This window comes from Neolamprologus brichardi, chromosome 4, assembly GCF_056152115.1.
Source record: "Neolamprologus brichardi isolate AB-2024 chromosome 4, ASM5615211v1, whole genome shotgun sequence".
NCBI classification, from domain to species: Eukaryota; Metazoa; Chordata; class Actinopteri; order Cichliformes; family Cichlidae; genus Neolamprologus; species Neolamprologus brichardi.
The window spans coordinates 2,276,059-2,295,857 of record NC_142107.1 but is presented as its reverse complement, the minus strand read 5'-3'; the positions used below and the strand labels follow the sequence as shown (position 1 = coordinate 2,295,857).

The window sequence follows — 19,799 nt, the reverse complement described above, 5'->3', positions numbered from 1 at the left end:
AATAGTTTGTTTTGTTGCTCTGCAGTCCAATAATAAGCATGCACATTAAGAGAAAAAGACCAACTACAGCTGCATTAGAAGAAGCAATCCTGCATCGAGATGGCAACAGATCTGTGATTGTGGAGTAGTATCTATTTTCATCCATTAGGAAAAACAGACATTAGGTAGAAACTATGAAAAAGAGCGTCTCTGTGACTGGCAGCAGGTCATCCTTTGTTGGCTATTAGCTACAACACAAGATGTAGCAGTGAAAATGAACACTGATGGGGCTAAAAATAGAGTTTTTACCAGATAATGAGGGTGTGAGGTGAAGTGACACTCTCACGTTGCCTCCATTAGATTTATATTTTATGAATGAGGTGTAGCAGATTCCAGCCAACTAATAATAACAAGGCACTCTGCAGCATCTGAAAGGACTGACCTGTGACTGAGGAGCTGGCAGACCAGGGGGGGATAGTGTTTCTCCTCTGGTAGAAGAGGATGTAGGCTCCACGTGTGCACACCTCCGCCTCCGGAACTGGCTCAGCGCTGCTGTCATCATAACTGTACCACTGGCCGTCAACAGAGTTCCTGCAATAGGCTGAAATTACAATGGAAAAAGCAGAGAGACCAAACTCTTTGATTTCTGCTAGGCTCCGGCGAAAGGATGTCACTGCAGTTGTTTCTTTATTTGACTAATTAATGAGTGAAAAAGTGGTACACAGATGGGTGTGTCTGTGGGAGTTTGCTCATAAACATACACAGGAAAATACACAATGAATGGGTAATTGGATCCTTAATTGTCTGTTCAGCTTTCTGTTAATACCCATGCTGCGGCTAATGACCAAGGCAGCTGATAATATGAATGCTTTTCTATGTCTTTGCCACAGGGTGTCCTCACTGGGCTTTTAAACAGATTGGGCTCTTGTATGGGTCCTTTCTGAGACTTGGGAAGGCTCAAACTGGAAGTTCTGGAACTGGTAGGAGATTTATTTTACTGTGATTGAACTTCCTTCTTTACTACAGCTCATTTCTGGCAGCTTGTCTGAGATCAGAATCAGAATCAGAATCAGAAAGGGTTTTATTGCCAAATGTTGAGCAGGTTTACAACATTAGGAAATTGCTGCGGTACTTAGTGCAAACATACTGTCATATAACGCTTAAATAGACATAAAAATAAGAATTAAAAGTGCTAAGTAGATAGATGAGTGCAGGTGGTGATCAGTGCCAAACATGGAATGATGCAGTGGACACAGCGTAGGGTCATGTGTTAGTGGTGGGAACAGTCATATGGTTATTGTTCATGAGTCCAACAGCAGAGGGGAAGAAACTGTTCTTATGGCGAGAGGTTCTGGTGCGAATGGACCGGAGCCTCCTGCCTGAGGGGAGCAGGTCAAACAGACTGGGTCCAGGGTGAGAACGGTCAGCTGTGATCCGAGCTGCACGCCTCAGTGTCCTGGAGGTGTACAAGTCCTGCAGAGATGGGAGTCTGCAGCCAATCACCTTCTCAGCAGAGCGCACAACACGCTGCAGTCTCTGTTTGTCCCTGATAGTGGCTCCAGCATACCACACGGTGATGGAGGAGGTGAGGATGGACTCGATGATTGTAGTGTAGAATTGCATCATCGTCCGTGTTGGCAGGTTGAATTTCTTCAGCTGCCTCAGGAAGTACATCCTCTGCTGGGCTTTCTTAATGACGGAGGTGATGGTGGGCTCCCACTTCAGGTCCTGGGTGATGGTGGTACCCAGGAAGCAGAATGAGTCCACAGAGGTGATGAGCGCAAGTCAATTAAACTGTTTCTTCTCGCACTTGGTGTAATTCTTTTTTACCAAAAGTCCTCTCAGTTAAATCCTTTGAGTTTCTATTTTTTATTCTATTGCTTACTTGCAGTCATTTAGTTGTAGGCAGAGGACCTGTTTAGTGTGGCATGAATCAGACTTACATCAATCAGCATGTCAGCTGGTGTCTAATGATGGTGGTGGTCATGCTGTTTGTTTCTGCTTCTTCAAGAAGATCATTTTCGGGGCTTACAATGTCAATTTTTATTTTATGGAACACTTGCCGAGGTTAATTAAGATCCTTGGTGTCTTTTTTTATTTTCTTTAAAGTCACGCCGATGTGCAAGGTTGCCCAGACAGAGCCATTTAGCATGCACTGAAGATCTTTTTCTGTGTGGGCGATGTTAGTGCCGTCATCAACTCCACGAGGGCTGCGTGGGAGAAATCGGTCTTGGCCTTGAAATCATTTTATTTCATCGCCTAGCTTGAGCAGGCGACCCGTATATCATAAGGCTACTGCAGAAAAGTTCTATCTATCCCAGGGCTTTTGCTGAATGTCTTCCCCCGCTCTCTCTCCCAGCTTTCCTGTTCACTCTAAAAACTTCTGTCAAAATAAATGTATCCTCACTTTTAAGGGAGAAAATGCTGCAGCCTTCTCTGGACCTGAGGTCATTTAATACAGACTGAGGTTAAGTGGAAAAGTTCTCTATGGTTGTAAAAATCTAAATTTGAAATTCTTTTTGGAAGTCATGACACATCCTCTGAGTGAAAGAAAAGAAAGACCGTGCAGCTTCTTTTCAGCTCGTGGTTCAAAAGCCACGCACATCTCGCAGGATAAAGTGTGAAGGCCCAGTTTATACTGAACGATGTAGCCTATAGAAAGGTATCATTATAACTTATGGTGCCAAAACTGAGGGGTCAAATACACCAATTAGTCACAGCATTAAAACCTGGAGCTGGTGCAGAGAAAGACCGGTTTCTGGAATGTTCTTTTTTCACTGATTTTCAGACTGACTTTATCTGCTACTGTCACTATCATCTGAGCGCATGCCAGATTATTTTAAAACAGCTTCTGTCATCCGTCTGCTTAAAATCCCCCCAAAACGTCCACAGATCCCACCGACAATTACAGGCCCATTTCCAAACTTCTATTCATTTTTGAAATCCTTAAGAAAGCTGTGTAAAAAATTCCGGTAAGAACCTTGCAACAAACAACTGAATTTTGAATCTCACACCCCAAAACTCATCCAGTCTTGCTTCCTCACATAAAACTCAGGTTTTACATAAATCTCTGATCTCCCCAGCCTATCTTCAACTGGCCCAGAAGGCAGCGGTTAGACTGCTAACAAGACTTCGCACAACCTAAAAAATCCCCATGGTGGTGTTTTAAGAAGTAAGAAGGCCCTGAGTTCAAATCCACCATCTGGCTGTGGCCTTTCCTCCCAATGCGTGCACGTCACATGCACTTGGTGAAATTAGCTTAATTGGCGATTCCAAATTGCCCATAGATGTGAAAGGTTGTCTGCCCTGTGACAAATTAGTGACCTATCAAGAATCCCCGCCTCTTGCCCAGTGGCAGCTGGGATAGGCTCCAGCTCCAATAGGATAAAGTGGAAAAAAATGGATGGATGGATAAAGCCCTACATGGCCAGGCTCCTGCGTATAAAGTAGAGCTACAGAGACCTTACAACTGCAGCTCTGATCAAGGTCTCCTAACGCTTTTAGGGTTGTAGCATCTAAACTAAACAGCTTCCCTCATCCTAAGAGGTCGACTGAATGTGTGATTTGTTTTTAAAAGAAGGTCAGCTTTTCTTAAATCATCTTTAATCCCTTTGCTGTGATCTGTGGCCTCTGCTTCTCCTACAGGAGTTCATATGCAGGAACGAATTTGCATCTATAAATATGATCACTTGGTTTTAATGTGTTTTTATCTAAACTGTGAGGGACTTTGCTACTGTACAAATAAAGCACAAACTTCTAAGTACATTTCTTAGATGTTACTCAAACCTGTGTAATGTCCACCGTGCATGCCTCCGTGGTGGTTGCACACAGCATACACATCATACAGATAGTCAGGAGGAGCCAGGTCAGGTCGTCTGCTCTGCTTCCAGCCCGGCTGTAGAGGGTGCTGATGGGCGCCGTGGCTGCGATGCACCACGTGCGGCGTCATGTCCAGGCCCACCAGGGGGAAATGCACGAATGTGGTGAGCTTGTTCCTCCGCTCACCCACCTGCCTGAAGCGCTTCAGATGGAGAATGAGGATGTCTGGCAGGGTCCACAGGCTCATCTTCACCATGCCCTGCTGCAGCTGCTTACAATGGGGGCACTTCCAGGCATCATCAGGTGCCAGCTGATTGGAAAAACAGAGAGGAAGGGAAGCAGAGACAAAACTGGCGTTTAAATATTTGACAGTCTCTCAAAATCCCTCTTCTGCTTCATATGTTTGCAAATCAGTTTCCCCCTCCTGTTTTATTACATTCTCATAACTCACACACTGGTGCAGCGAAAACCTGGAAATTCTTTCTTCCTTTGCTCGACGAGCACTCAGTTCGACTTCGACCAAGATGTACATTTAGAATTTGTTGCCATGGTTACTACTTGTGCACACTTTTCTTGCTTCTCTATGTTTACCATCCTGAATACTGTGAAGTGATGAGCTGTTGCATTCAGCAAGGTCATGCACTCAAACTTTACAAAGAAGCGCTGAAGATTGTTTATCGCTTTGTTAATGTCACATCCATCGCAAATAAAGCACAGCTGCACTTTTCGCTGACTCACAGCTACTCTGTGAGGCGAAAATCACCTCAAACACACGGAGAATCTCAGAAAAAAACACATCCTCCACTTGCCTTCTGTACCTTTGTAAATGTTTTCATTTGCTTTCTGGACTGCAGTGAAAAAAAAGATAATTATGATTTTATGCTTTTATCTTGTTTTTATCAGGTTTAGAAAGGAATCAACATCTGCAATTTGTAAAAAGGAATTTATTTATACAGTGAAATATTGGTAAGTTGGCTCAATCAGAGGAACATTTACCGACATAGATTGAACAGCGTCTCCCACGAGACTGCAGCTCCACCAGCTGGTGACAAAATGCAACTGTAACAAAGTCACAGACTAAAAAGTGGATTCAACTACTTTCTAATCTACGTCTACTCTTAATTATTCTAATAACATGTAATAATAAATTACATTCATCTACATCTCCATGCAAAAAAACACAGGAAAAACAACTATCTTCAGTGCCTTTTGGATGTTTTACTGGGAAAAGAGACAGTTTTGTCTCTGGAGTGTTTGGCTGAATGCTCCACTGAAGCACATGGACAGTCATATGATTCTGACACTCCACATGATGGGAACAACCCACTTAAAAGCTGTCTAACAGTGTCATGTACTGCCCACAGAGGAGAGCATGAACAGACATTTGACATGTTGCAGTCGATAAAAATACTTCGCCTGCTTGTTTTTACCTCTTTACCACCTACTGATAGACGATAGACAAACATAACCTTTCAAAAACAAACATTTCTTTTCCCGTTTTAGTCAGCGTCAGTGCGTTGTACGCTGGCATATCTACAAGCAACAACAACTGTCTATTTTTGAACTACCTGATTACTTCCTGATTTAATACCAATACAAACACAAACAGACAGCACGGTGGCACAGTGGTTAGCACTGTTGCCGCACAGCAAGAAGGTCCTGAGTTCAATTCCACCATCAGGCCGGGGTCTTTCTGTGTGGAGTTTGCATGTTCTCCCCATGTTTGCGTGGGTTCCCTCCGGGTACTCCGGCTTCCTCCCACCATCCAAAGACATGCAGCTTGTGGGGATAGGTTAATTGGATAATCCAAATTGCCACTAGGTGTGAATGTGCGAGTGAATGTGAGTGTGAATGGTTGTCTGTCCCTGTGTGTTGGCCCTGCGACAGTCTGGCGACCTGTCCAGGGTGTACCCTGCCTCTCGCCCTATGACAGCTGGGATAGGCTCCAGTGCCCCCCGCGACCCTGAAAAGGATAAGTGAATGGATGGATGGATGGACAAACACAAACACGTGGAACCAGTTCCACACTGCACTAGTTCAGTAGCAAAATGTACACAGCTCAGAAAAATGAAAGGAAACCTTTGAAAACACATCAGATCTCACCTGGAAAAAACAAACTTAATGGATGTCTATACTGATATGGACTGGAATATGTGTTAGGATATAAAAATATGTCACATGGTGTGACAGAAATGAAAATGATCAAAAACACCACAAAGTGGACGAATTGTCCGTTTTGGCAAAATTTCATTGCAGCAACTCAAAATGTTACTCAGTACATGCTTGTATGCATGCCTGACGACATTGGGGAACACTCCTAATGAGACTATAGATGATGTTTTTGGGGATCTTGTCCCAGGTCTGCACAGGAACCTACCAATACTATGACCAGAGCCAGTTATTAAGAGACATTCACATTAGTGTTCTGCTGGAGGTCATTTTGTCACTCTGACAGTGCTCGTCCTCTTACCCTCTGTCTGTCCAGCTCTCCTAAGCTGTGTCCCAATTCAGGGTCTGCACGCTTGAAGTACGCATTTTAAGTGTGATTACGTCACCGCCAAGCGACGACGGCTGTCCCAATTCGAAGTGTACTTCAAATGCATACTCCAAATGCACCGTCAATTTCCCCAAATATCAAGCGTGGTCCGGTGCACGCTTCGTGGTCCCATATATCCCACAATTCATAGCGCGGCGGTGGGTGTGGATAATTTTGCCGCAAAATATGGCAGAAGGGAGCGGCCGAAGAGTGAACTGTCAAAAGTAAGTACTGAATATGACGTCACTTATTTATGTGCGAATGTTTAATAACGAAGAACATTAAAACATTGCTGTTGGCCACATGTGGCAAAGTTGTGTGACATTAGTGATGTTTGTACTTTCAGCGTTAACTTAGTTGTAAAGCCTTTTATATATTTGTCAGATTATTATGATATATATATATATATATATATATATATATATATATATATATATATATATATATACATGTGTGTGTGTGTGTGTGTGTATATATCTCATAATAATCTGACATTAACTATAATATTGGCCATATTATATTTACATTACCACAGTGAGATGATTTTAGTCTCATGAACAACATTAGCTAATTGTTATTTACTAACTACTCTTGGAATAACTGTTCGGTACAGAAATGAAGCCCAACAATCATGTTTTACAGTCCCGTGGTCTCAGCCTCAGATACTCAACTAATCACAGTGATGTCATGACAAAAATGAATGACCAACAAAACATTTTTTCTCCTTCATTTCTGTCACACAAAGCTGTATGTAACGTTTCTCACGGTTAGTATCATGGTTGAACAGCGCGACGAAGGCTAGACCGTCCCATTTCACAAGCCTCTCACTTCCGCACTTCTCGTACTTATAGTACGCACGTACGTAGTACGCGTAGTGTGCGTACTTCAAGCGTGCAGACCCTGAATTGGGACACAGCCCTAGAGTAACTGCCTGCTTCCTGTAATCTTCTTCTTGGTCTTGAGACCGTGCAGGGAGACGCAGCAAACCTTCTGGCAGTGGCAGGTATTGATGTGCCATCCTGGAGGAGTTGGACGATGTGCGTGACCTCTGTAGGGTCCACGGTGGTTGGTATGGTTCCAGCACTTCGAGCATTAGCTCTTGTTCTGTTCGAACACTTGTCTCTTCTTATCGTTTTGTGCTTGTGGAGATTAGAAGCACTGCTGGTGCTTCGGCGTTGGTTTTGAATCCTTGGTTTTTATTCAGCCTCAGTTCCTATTCTGAGTTTGTTATTTATTTTTAGTTCCTTCAGTGTTTCCCCATCTGTTCCTCCATCTGTCACTGCAGTTTCAGCGCCTCCTCATTTCAGTTATAGTGGCTCGTTCATTTCCTGTTTTTATTCTGTTAACTCATTTCCTCTGGCATCTTGTTTCTGGATTTTATTTTCTGTCTGTTGACTATCTTGTTTTTCTTCAGCTGAGCCTTGTCCCCCACCTGTCTCCACTTTATTGGTCAGAGTATAAAAAGTTCTGCCTTCTTCTTCCTCTTCGTCAGATTGTTTGTTGTACTTCCTGGTTTGCTTGTGTGGGTTTTCAATGCGGCTCCTCTCCCCTGCAAGTGCCGTCTGTTTATTTTGGATTGGTTTTGTCACTTTGGATTTGTTACCTCTGCTGGCCAAGCTATAAATTTTTAATATAACTTGATGGTTTTTTTAAATTCCTCATTCTGGTCTGAATTTGGGCCAAACTTTTAGTTGAATCTTGACACATACAAAACAACTTGCTAACTTCTATCCCATTGTTAGCTTCAAATGTTAAAGTGTTTTAAGTCTAAAGTCTTTGTCTTTCCCTGATGGGTATCAGTAAGAAACATAGTTTAGATGGAAATGTATTCATTGATTGATCTATCAGCATTAATATTGTATTATATTAAGATATTAATATTTTCTTTTATTTTTTTGCACAAGTTACCACTTTTAAAAAAAAACAAAACAGAAATCAATTACACAGTTTAGGCCGCTGAACTAAAAGAGCATAAGCAGCAACACATCCGTGCTGTACTGTTGTTCCAAACTCTCTATAACAGCACACTACCTGTTCCTCTTTGGTGTAGAGCTGGAAGCACTCATCCAAGGTGCAGCTGTACTGCTGTACATGCTGCTGTTGCTGATTCCTCACGCTCTCCGCATCCTTCACCACCTCCTCCTTAATGTTACCGAAGAGGCTGCGGGCACAAAGAGCTAGTTAAGGTTAGCGCGAATGCTAAAGTAATACTGAAACAACTGGATGCACAATGTACTGACCAGTCTTTGATTCTATGTTCCCACTCGATAATGAGCTTCACATGTGGAGGGCCTCCTGAGCCGCACAGCTTCAAAGCTCTAAAAGACAACAGGATCAAAGGTAGCTGTGAGCCATCGGTACAACGTGACATCGATCCTGTCAGCAGGACAACTCCATCTGTTTTATTTCCATCAGGCTTTTCTAACATTTGCTGCAGTTTCAAGTTATGACACATTTATCAATTTACTGGACTGTTTAAGTACATGTGCACTGATGCTTTCAAACCACTAGGTGTCAGCATCGTTGTTGTTTTTAGATGGGACATAAGCAGTTGATGTATTGACTCCGAGAGAGATGATCAATGTATCCCCATAACATTAAACACAGGAGTGAATGTTTATGTGAGATGTGCAATACAGATGAACATATTTGAATTAACTGATGTCGATTTCAGCTTGTGAGGTTAGACTGCTGTCATTCCATTAAGACAGAACCTTTAAATGTCTCCATTAAAAATCAACTTTGAGCATTTCTGAGGTGCTGTGGAAGCTGTCGAACAAAATCAAAGTTTCAAAAGAAAATGAATAGAAAGAGCAGGAATCTACCAGCAGCTGTCATTCGGTTTATGGCAATTGTGATGTGTGACACTATGCACATTATTATTTTAAGAAGAGCATTCTGTTGTCTGTACATAGATACAGAAATCTTAGATCAGGATGCTAAAACATGCTGATAGTAAGCAAGAGCAATACCTATAATTGACACCATCTAGCTAATTATGGCAGCATGCTAACATTTAATAGTTAAAGAGACACCCACTAAAATAAGACTCAGGGGATGACTGAAGTCAGTAGGTGGTGCCGTTTCAATCTGATAGTGGTTCAGAGGTTTCACACAGAACCAAAGTAGTTGCCATCCAATATTTACATCCATGCTTTAATGCTAACATGAGCAAAAAGGTGCTAACAAGGCAATCTCTGTGGAAGCAGTGACCCGTGTGACATTACACACAAACACAAACAGTTTACAGAGGCCAAAAGAAGTGAACAAAGTGTAGTGAAGCACTTGCACTAGAACACTCTTGCCTACTTGATGTGGGCTGACTTGGGGACAGAACATATTTCTGAATCATTAGAGTTCAAACGCTATCATTACACGAGATTCTCGGATACAGTGTGCTGCTTTTGCATTTGCATTTCAAAAGATTTCAAAAGCATTTGCCCCCATCAGCACCATTCAGTGAGTGAATGAACTGTTCTTCGCAGCCACACAAATGGAAGTCCTTTAAAGACCTTGCCAAAATGGTCCTTTGAAACAGCAATTCACTTCTGCAACTGAAAGCCATCAGACATGCGCCTGTAAAGAAAGAGGAAATGTCTGCGCATTTCAGTCACTGCTGTGAAAATCAAAGCCAATCTTTCCAGTAAATGTGATATACATAAAAAAGATGAAATAAAAGCCAACTTTGCCTTCAGGACAGCATCAATCAGAGAATGATAAACTTATTTTTAACCACACACATGGTGGTGTGCAGCATGTCAGCATGCTGCTTGTAGCTTTTATTTTCAAGAAACCTTCTGGTTAGATCAGAGAGGAATTCAAATCCATTCAAACTGATTAAATTAGACCTAATATCAGTTAGCTTATTGAAACAGGTTATTGAGGCGAGTTTGTTGGATTTCAAACATAATACCAGTCATTCCACAACTCAGGAGATATTTTCAATGATCTAATAATTCTTTAGACCAATAAAATATGAATATATCTGTCAAGGTGTGTGCTGTAGTAGACAGGATGAAGGACAAATGCAGGACCCGTACACGGAATGAAAACTTAAAGTGTCACATTTTATTGCGGGGAAGACTTTCCATAAAAAACAAACTCACAAAAAAACCAACCAACCAACCAAACAACAGAAAAAACTTGATCATGAAAACTAGAAATTAAACTGGAAACTTGAAAATAAAAAACACAGACTAGGAAAACAAACTAGGAACTGAGAACTTGAATTAAGCCAGGAACGCAAAGGGAGAAAACAGCATGATGAGGATATCTGGATTCCTTATTTGGAAAACACAGGGCTTTAATACACAAGGGAGTAACGAGGGAATGGGAAACAGGAGGGAAGCATAGCTGGGCTAATCTGACATAACGAGACACAGGGACATAGGACACGGACTGTGTCCCAAAACGTCGGCTGCATCCTCCGGAGGCCGCATTTGAAGCCCGATTACGTCACAGCCAGGTGACGAAGGCTGTCCCAATTCGTCCTTCAAATGCGGCCGACAAATGCGTCCTTCATTTCCCCGTATTTGAAGGATGGGTCGGGTGTGTCCTTCGTGGCCCACCATATCCCAAAATTCATAGCGAGGCCCAGCCAAATTTCAGCTGCCAACAATGGCGGCCGCTACTAAGTTTTAAAATTAGTCTTATTAATCTTTCTGGGTCACAAAATAAACTTTTAACATATTTTCAGCTCAGAAAGTAGCGGTGTAAATTACAAATATCTGCTTGGTTTATCAAGACATCGTATATTTGCAAAAGTGTGCCGACGTTTTCGGAGACGTCTGTTACCCACCGGCTAGATAGCAAGCCGGGGGGTTCAATGGTCACTCCAGCCGGCGAGAGCAGCGGACTCCCGGCTTCATCGTTTCCAGACCCCCGCTCTTTTGCTACTCAGGTTAAACATGATATATAAGTCACTCGGATACCATAAAAATTTAATTGTTTGCCTTTTTTGGTGTTTTATTTGTTCTGGAGTAAATCGGTTTGGCTGAGATCAAAGTTATTAGATTATTCGATTAAATAAAACTTTATTAATCCATCGGGTGGGTTCCTCCGGGATTTTCACACAGCTGAATAAACGTTAAACAGAAGTGTGAGACGGTCGAGAATTTACATCAGTGTCCTGATATGTTTTAGATAGCAAGGAGCAGACGGCCGAGTTTATTAAACTCCACCAAGACAGCGGTGACGCAAATCTGAAGGCTAGACCGTCCCATTTCACAACCTCGCACTTCCCGCCTTCTCGGTCTTCGAAGGACCCGGCCCACGTAGACTGCGAAGGCCGGGTTCTCTGAAGGATGCAGCCGACGTTTTGGGACACAGCTATGGACTACCAAAGTAAAACAGGAAGCACGAGACAGTTTATAAAGAGGCAGGATAGACACTGAGATGTGGTAACATGACAGACTCTGGAACAGACAGAACATGAAGCACAGATACAGAAGGAACTAGACGTGGAGCACAGGGAAGACATAAAGACAGAAAACTAAGACTAAGCATAAAACTCGCAGGGACCAGAATCAGAGCAGAAACCTAGAAACCAGGAACAGTAAATATAATACAAAACAGAAAAGCATAATTCAAAAAGTATAACTTAATCCAAAAACACAAAACACTGGACCATGACAATATCAGCCTTATAGTTTGCTCAAACGAGATCTGTCACATTCAGTTTTATTTATATAGCTTCAATTTACAACAACAGTCACCTCAATGTGCTTTACATTGTAAGGTAAAGACCTTATAATAATAGAGGAAACCCCAACAATCAGAAGACTCCTATGAACAAGCACTTGGCGACAGCGGGAAGGAAAAACTCCCTTTTAACAGGAAGAAACCTCAGGCAGAACCAGGGTCAGGGAGGGGCGGCCATCTGGACTGACTGGTTGATGGGAGGAAGACAGGACTTCACTTATCTAGTATAAACCCTTACCAGTTGGCTAGCTACGCAAAACTAATAATTATCTCACAGTTCTGACTGTCCTTCCTATCCTTGATGTTCAGAAGCAGTCCTCAATGCTACCGCCACCTCTTCTGTACTATTAGCATTTTCTAGATGATAGGCAGCACCTTGATTTTAAAAGACAGTGCAAAGAGTTCAGTCCCAAACAGTTCAGTTGTATAGCTGCTCTGATGGAGTGCTTCTGGGATGGTGGTCCTTTCAGCAGGTTTTTCCAGTTCTACAGACTTACTTAGACTTAGATCCTCCCGCGCCGATCGGCGCATCGGGCAACAAGAGAACGCCATCGAACTCAGTCTATCGCGGAAGTTGTTGCTTCATCCCATGACAGTTCGACTGAACGTAAATCTTCAAGGAAAGTCCTCCTCCATGTTATTTTAGGTCTTCCTCGCTGTCTCTTTCCATTCTTCGGGTTCCACAGAACCGCGACACGGGCAGGTCTTGGGTCCGTTAGCCGAAGGATGGAACCGGCAAATCTGAACCGACGCTTGGTGACTTGGACATGGAGCGGCTCTACTCCCGCACAGCGATATACTTCTTCATTGGTAACGCGATCCCGATATGTGATCTTGAGCAGCCGTCGAAGACAACATTGTTGGAAGACGTCAAGATGGCGGTTGATCTTTGCAGTTGATTTCCAAGTCTCCGCTGCATACAGTGCCGTCGGTATAACGATGATCTTCAGGAGCCACAACTTGGTTGATAAAGGCAGTGCGGTGGTCATCCATATAGGTTGTAATCGTTGAAAGGCTGCCCATGCTTTCCCAATTCTGCACTTAACGTCATGCTCCACGTCCCCGTCACCGCTAAAAGTGCAACCCAGGTACATAAACCTGTCCACCTCTTCTTCTCCAGTTCTACAGAGGACATCTGAAGTCTTGTTCTTGATCACCTCTCTTAGCTGGGTTTCACATTTTGGTAAAGCTCCTAGAAGACTCTGATCTCAGTGTCCTTGTATTTGACAGTGATTGAGGCCACTGCACTCCTGGGAAACCGCAAAGTTTCAGATGTGGATTTAGACCCTTCTGCCGATCTACGCCTCGCCTTAGTTTTATCACGGGAGCATACAGAGTTATTCTTGGATGTTCACAGCTTGATCTTTTTCCTGATGTGGGGAGTCAATTTCCGTACACTATACAGCCAATCCCTGCTATTTTCCACCGGTGGACTCTAATCAAGTTTAAGTAGACACCTCAAGGGCCATAAAAGATAACAGGATGCATCTGACCACAATTTGAAGTGGTACAGAATAGCCTCTGTATCCTTTTGCGAAAGGGAGAGTTTCATTTTTGAGAAGTGATAAATTTGTAAAAAAAAATCTAATTATATAAAAATACTTTACACACTGTCTATTCTGCGACCTTTCGCTTCACGCACGCTTTCAAATTTTTGTTTGCCATAAAAGTTGCTGCAGCTGTGGGGGCTCCCCAGAGCTGCAGAGGAAGATTCAAGTTTCAACAGGAACTGCAATTAACACCCCAAAATAAGAAAAAGTCATTATGAGTGAATAAGTGATAATTGGAAGAACCAACACATAACATGGGGACTTGTTATGCCCTGATATACGCTAACTTATAAGATCCTGCATCCTGACCTGTCGACAGCAGGGTGGTAGAGAGGCTGCCCGTCCTGAGGTGACAGGTAGCTGTAAAACACGGATCCCCCCACCACACGGATGTTGAACAGCACTCTGGTGTTCTGAAAGAGGAGCATAAAACACACGGTAAACACACGGACAGCATCAGGATACTTTATCATGCAGCAGCACCTCCTGAACGTCTTTAACATCTCTCAGCGCCTCTCTATAGATACTGTAAGTGTTTTATACTTTCTGGATCTCAGCAGTATTATTAGATAAATGCTTCTGCATGTGAAAGTCAGTGTTAGTTTGCTCCTTAAGACGTTCTCACATACACCATTTAAAAATGTAATGTGCTTTTATTTCTATGCAGTGTCAGGTAAACAAGTTAAAGCTCACATTTTCACTCATGTTAGTGCCGTGTGGCTACATGGATGGTTAATTCTTCACATTCAAATACACAAACTCACTGATTAGCTGTTTAGCATAAATAGCTGTGGCCAACAGAGGGTCGACCCTTTCGGCATTTGGATTTCTCCCCCTTTTTTCTAATAACCACACTGATGTTCGAAATAGTTGCTAGATAATTAGTTCTTTTACATTTCCTACCTACACTGCTTATTGCTTTTTATATGATTTATCACATCTCAATCATCCAGGAAAGTAAATCAAATGTTGCAGGAAAGTAATTGCAAATGTGCTGTTTATAAGATTTGGGGAAACCTGCAGTCAGCTGAGACTGAAGAAGTCACTTGGATGAGTGAGGAAATGTTTCTCCCACAAAACGCTACGTCCAGATGAACAGAATCAACTTTTGGAGATTTATCACATTATTTAAAATCACTTGTTGAAGTTAAAGCATTGGGCGGTATTCTCTTCTCTTATATTTACAATCTAGCACAAAGTACAGCCGGCCTCAAAGAGCTGCTATTATCGCTGCAGACTTGTTGTCTGCATGTTACCACAACAACTACCGAAGCTCTGCTGCTTGGAGTTGAGTGTTATTATTCGTCCAGTCAGGATTTTGTGTACTGATCAGGCAAAATGATGGCTCAGTTTGCCGAGCGCAGACCAAAAAAATTTATTTTATGAACCTAATACGTGAAAGACAGTCGGCAGCTATATTAAGAGGTTGCTAAAAAATCAGCTGGGATTATTTGCAAAAACAGGTTTGTGAAAACTTCATTTAGTCACATAAAAGCCTTATTTATCAAAAACCACTTTACTGTCACACCCTTTAACACTAAAACTATCTGGAAGGTCAAGCCTAACCACCTAGCCTCCCACCCACAGACATCACAAGTCAGAAAAAAAAGAATAGGAGGAAAAAGGGAGATGCAGAGAACAGAGACAGAGAGGGAGTCAGTGCAGCTGGTAAACTATGGAAATGATCGCAGGTCTAAAAACTGGGTGAGATGTCTGTTTTACCACACGGTGGGGTTAGGGGAGCAGGATTTTTGGAGGCCATCATCTGGTTGCCTAGTCACAAACAAGATACCCGAGCCTTCAGTACTGATTTGCCTCTTTGTAATCTTCTGGAGTTTTTTTGGACACCGACACATGAGTGCAGAATGTACAACAGCTTCTGTTTTCCCATCACACGATCAGTCAGTGCTTCATCTTGGCAAATAATTACTTCAGACATCACCCACTTCACCATCCCATTAGGTACATCCTTCCCCGCGGCTCACCAAAACATAGCCAGAATTTCTTATGAAAGGAATGGTGCCTCTTTATATAAGGCGTCATTGAAGGCTAATGATCTAAATCAGTCTTTACAGGCAATTTGTTAAAAAAAAAACAAAACTAAAAAAACCCCTGAGTGAAACTTCCCGCCTTGATATCTTTCAGACGGTGATTAGTTGCTGGCGCTTGCGTGCTAAAGATGGTTCTTGAACAGCTGTTCCAAACTATTTAAAAATGCTGAAATGGAAATTAGTGTGGATAAAAAACAATGGCCTGTTTTTGTGTTATATTTAAGTTGGAGAAATGTGCTGTGTATGGGCTCGGGAGATACAAAAACAAAAATGGGCCATCGTGAAATATAGGCTGAGACCTGCACCTGACATTTTTAGCTCATGGCTTGAATCAGCACGGAGCATAGCAATTAAGTGTCTTTTTCTTAAATCCAAACCACAAACAGACTCAGACTTTTCTCTCATATGCTATGAGATTCCAGCTATACGCTGGAAAACACGAGTTCAGGAGAAAAAAAGAGAAAAAGAGTGTTTCTTGTCCTCTGAAGCCCGAGTATATTACCCTGAGATCTGCCTTAGATCAGAAGTGCTTTAGGAACGAAGGAATGGAAAAATGAAATTGATTTCCTTTTGTTCTGGGGAAATCTGTTGCTGGCTGGCCTCAAACGCAAACTCCCACACGAGGCTGAGAGGAAAAGCTCAGACCGGCAGGATCTTTCTGATGACCAGGAGCACAGCGGAGCAGACAGAACATTCCTGGAGAATATTGACGTGCTGAGCCCACCGGTGCGCACGCACCCCTGGGGAAAGTTAAATGTTACTTTTGAATTACTGCCTCACAAATGCACACGCAGTACTATCCAGAATGTCAGCTAGCTGCTGAAATGCAGCAGTTAGCACTTATCGTTAGAAAGTAGCATTTTGAGGGCACACACACACACACACACACACACACACATACATAGTAGTTTATAACGAAGCTATCTTCACTGTCTGTGGTCAGTGAAGGCATCAAACTTCCGTGTGGTGTCTAGGTTCTTTGGACGGCCTTTCCAAAGAATTCAAAACCATTCCTGCCTGTTTATTTGGAATGCTAGATGACAAGTTTAAAACCAAAATGACTTTTTATTACAGCCTTGCCGGGCTTGTTGTGAGTTCCACTGCAAGGCTTGTGTGTACATGCAGAGCGACCACCCAATGAGTTCTTCCAACTCGAGATTCTCATGTCAAGAAGCAGAGAAAACTTCCTCTACAATAAGATACATGCACTTATATTTTTAAATGCCCTTCTTTTGACTCCTTCAACAACATTACCTCTCCTCGCACACATGAGATAATTCAGTCTGAACTCTTGTCTTGAGCTGCAATTCTCCAGAGATGGCTTAGCATCCATAAGGAGTCATGGCAGAGCTGTCAAGCTTGAGATGTCTCTACATAATGTAGAGCTGTGAAAATACAAAGAGTCTGAACAGCACTGCAATGCAAGATCAGTGCTGTTTTCCCATATTCCCACGTTCCATAAGCATCATTAGTGGGCGAGGAGGGAAACTAGAGTTTTATTTCCCTAGGACATGCAGCTTTGAGCCCCAGTCTTTAAGCACAATATAGCATCAAATGCTTCTTTAAGACTTTTAAAAAAATAGATCAAACTCTACTGTTAGAAGTTTGTTTCCTTCTGTCTATAGAGGATGCTTTCAAAGATGCCTTTACCTTTTGACTGGTAGACTGTAACTTAAATTCGTAACTGTGTCAGAGCATAATCTTGACAAATGACAAAAGTAGCATATTCGTCTGGTAACTGTTCTGTATGCGCTTATCTTCCTCCCAGCTTTACGATGAATCTGTGAAGGCAACGCCAAAAACGAGGCGGAGCTAACAGACCGTTGGTTGTGTGTCAGACAGTAAATATGAGATAAAAATGAGCCGAGGGATTCTCAGGTCAGTGTCGTAACCATAGCAGATTTGCATAGACTGTGCAGGCGCCGGGCTGCAACAGGTGTGGCAACACTAGCCTGAGGACCACGCCCTACATAAGGACCACTGTCTGGAGAGGATCGTTTGATTCCCTTTTCATTCAACGAGTCAGCTCAGCGATTGAGACTTGCTGCGTGCCTGGGAGGATAGAAGGAGTAAGTAGGAGTGAACTGCTGCTGCTATTCTGTAACTGTGTTCTCTTATTATAATAGACTAAAAATGTAAGCCCATATTTTTGCTTTGTCACTTTCAGTCAGGTCTCTGAGTTTGTGTTGATGCATAGTTCTGTTAGTTTGCTGTTTTCACTTTAGCTCACCCTGACAATTTTGTATTTCTGAAGTTGTCAATCTGCAAAATAATAAATACAATGTTTTTTCCACATAGAAGTTGTTTCTGCGTTTGCTTCGGCCTCAGAGAAGTAGATTTTCATGTTATGTCTTGCCTCTCAGGGTGGAAGTTACCACAGTGAAACATAAATATAGTCATTCTGAGAAATATAATGTGATAAGGATATTAAAGGTATCTGAATATACATTTAAAGACAATTTTCAACAGCAAATGTGGTGAAGACGACGTGCTGCAGTTCAAACAGTAAAGCATCAGAGTGAGGAAGAAAGGTAAAGTAACTTTGAAGCAAATGGGAAGACAACAGATACTCAAATATTCACTAGTTACAATCAAGGTGCGCAGAAGAGCATCTCTGAACACACAACACATTGAACCTTGAAGCACCAGCAGCAGCAGAAGACCACGCCGGCTGCCACTCCTGTCACCTAATATCAGGAAATTGAGGCTATGATTCACATGGGCTCTACAGAATTAGACAAACAATACCAGGTTGTTGTTAGTTTTAACATCCAATCAACAACTGATGGGAACACAAATTAAATAAAAAAAAAATATATATATATTTAAAGTAATGAAACAGACAGTTACATGTTTTCCTGAATCCTGGATAGAAAGGCTGTATGTGAGGTGCATCAGTCATTTACATGGAAGATCATGTACCACATTTCAAGTTTGAGTCTTTGAGTTTCATCATCTCTCTCTTTACCTCTACCTGACATTTTCTGATGCAAACGGTCATATGGGTCTACTTAGAAGGGCACGAGTCTCAACACTACGTCGTTAAGTGATGTCAGTAGCAGGAAAAATGGCAGAGGACGTGCGTTTTTTTGCCTTCGCTAAAGCTAAAATTAGACAAAAGCGGAAAATATCCACTTGTGAGCATAATTCATTGAGGCAAGAAAACCACATATTCTGCTGAGTTGAAAGATTTAGAGCAAACATCTGCTCTGAGCACTGCTCCCTCCTTGGCAAAGGTAGGCTTCCAGCGAACTGATTATACTCTACGAGCCTGGTTTTAATTAAACAGCTGACAGCATGGGGCACAAAGGAGACTGCAGATCTCCAACAGAGTTACAGAAAACGCTGCACCTGACTCTTCTCTTCCATCTCTGTCCTGGCGCTTCTGAAAGAGCGGCGAGCAAGTCTGCGCCTTTCTTGTGCTCTCTATGGCTGTTTATTGCAGCTGCATGGCACCTGCACCACGCGGGGAGAGGCACTGATTGAAAATCAGTTTGGCTGCACAATTAGCAACAGGCTTATGCACACAGTGATATGCTCAAGCACAGGAATGTGTTCAGTGCAATCATAGACTCTTTGTTTGGGGGTGTCTTGGTAGCAAAATTATTTACAAAGGTGAGTTGAGAGCTATGCAGTTATCTTTGTCCTTGTGTGCACAATACGACTGATAAATGTGTAGACAATTTTGTAAATGCTTATTGAGATAACAATAGCTGAAAAGAGTGATTGTTCTTGTACTTGTTGCTGAGGGTAACTAGCAACTGGTAACATGTAACCTGAGAGTGACACCCCGTTCTTAATCCATAGGGTTTAATGTGATGTCGTTCCACCCTTTGCAGCTACAACAGCTTCACTTCTTCTGTTTATGGGAAATTGAGGTCAGACTGATAGGGATGGGTATTGATAAGATTTTCACGATTCCGATTCCATTTTCGATTCTGTTTAACGATTCGATTCTCTTATCAATTCTTTTTTTTTTTTTTAAAAAAAGGAGAACACTAAGATCGATTAGCTTAGAACTTTGTTTTATATCTTCTCTTTGAACAAGATAGAAATTTAGGAGTAACATGGCCTTACAAACCCAGCAGTGAGATCTTAAGAGATCCAGCCTATGGCTCTTCAATGGGGTGTCAGGGTCCCCAGGGAAGAAAATTGTAAATGTAA

The 19,799-nt window shown here is 42.3% G+C and overlaps 1 protein-coding gene across 2 annotated transcripts in view; it reads right to left on the bottom strand.

The window, feature by feature from the left end:
• The window catches only part of usp43b (ubiquitin specific peptidase 43b), a 94,904-nt gene that overhangs the window by 5,266 nt on the left and 69,839 nt on the right, over positions 1-19,799 (bottom strand). For both annotated transcript variants that reach the window (XM_087839583.1, XM_087839584.1), the window contains 5 exons: positions 13,894-13,997; positions 8,575-8,652; positions 8,366-8,495; positions 3,766-4,108; positions 422-580 (listed from right to left, as the gene is read on the bottom strand). In XM_087839583.1, coding sequence (XP_087695709.1) covers positions 422-580; positions 3,766-4,108; positions 8,366-8,495; positions 8,575-8,652; positions 13,894-13,997 — 814 coding nt within the window. The remainder of the gene's footprint in view (positions 1-421; positions 581-3,765; positions 4,109-8,365; positions 8,496-8,574; positions 8,653-13,893; positions 13,998-19,799) is intronic.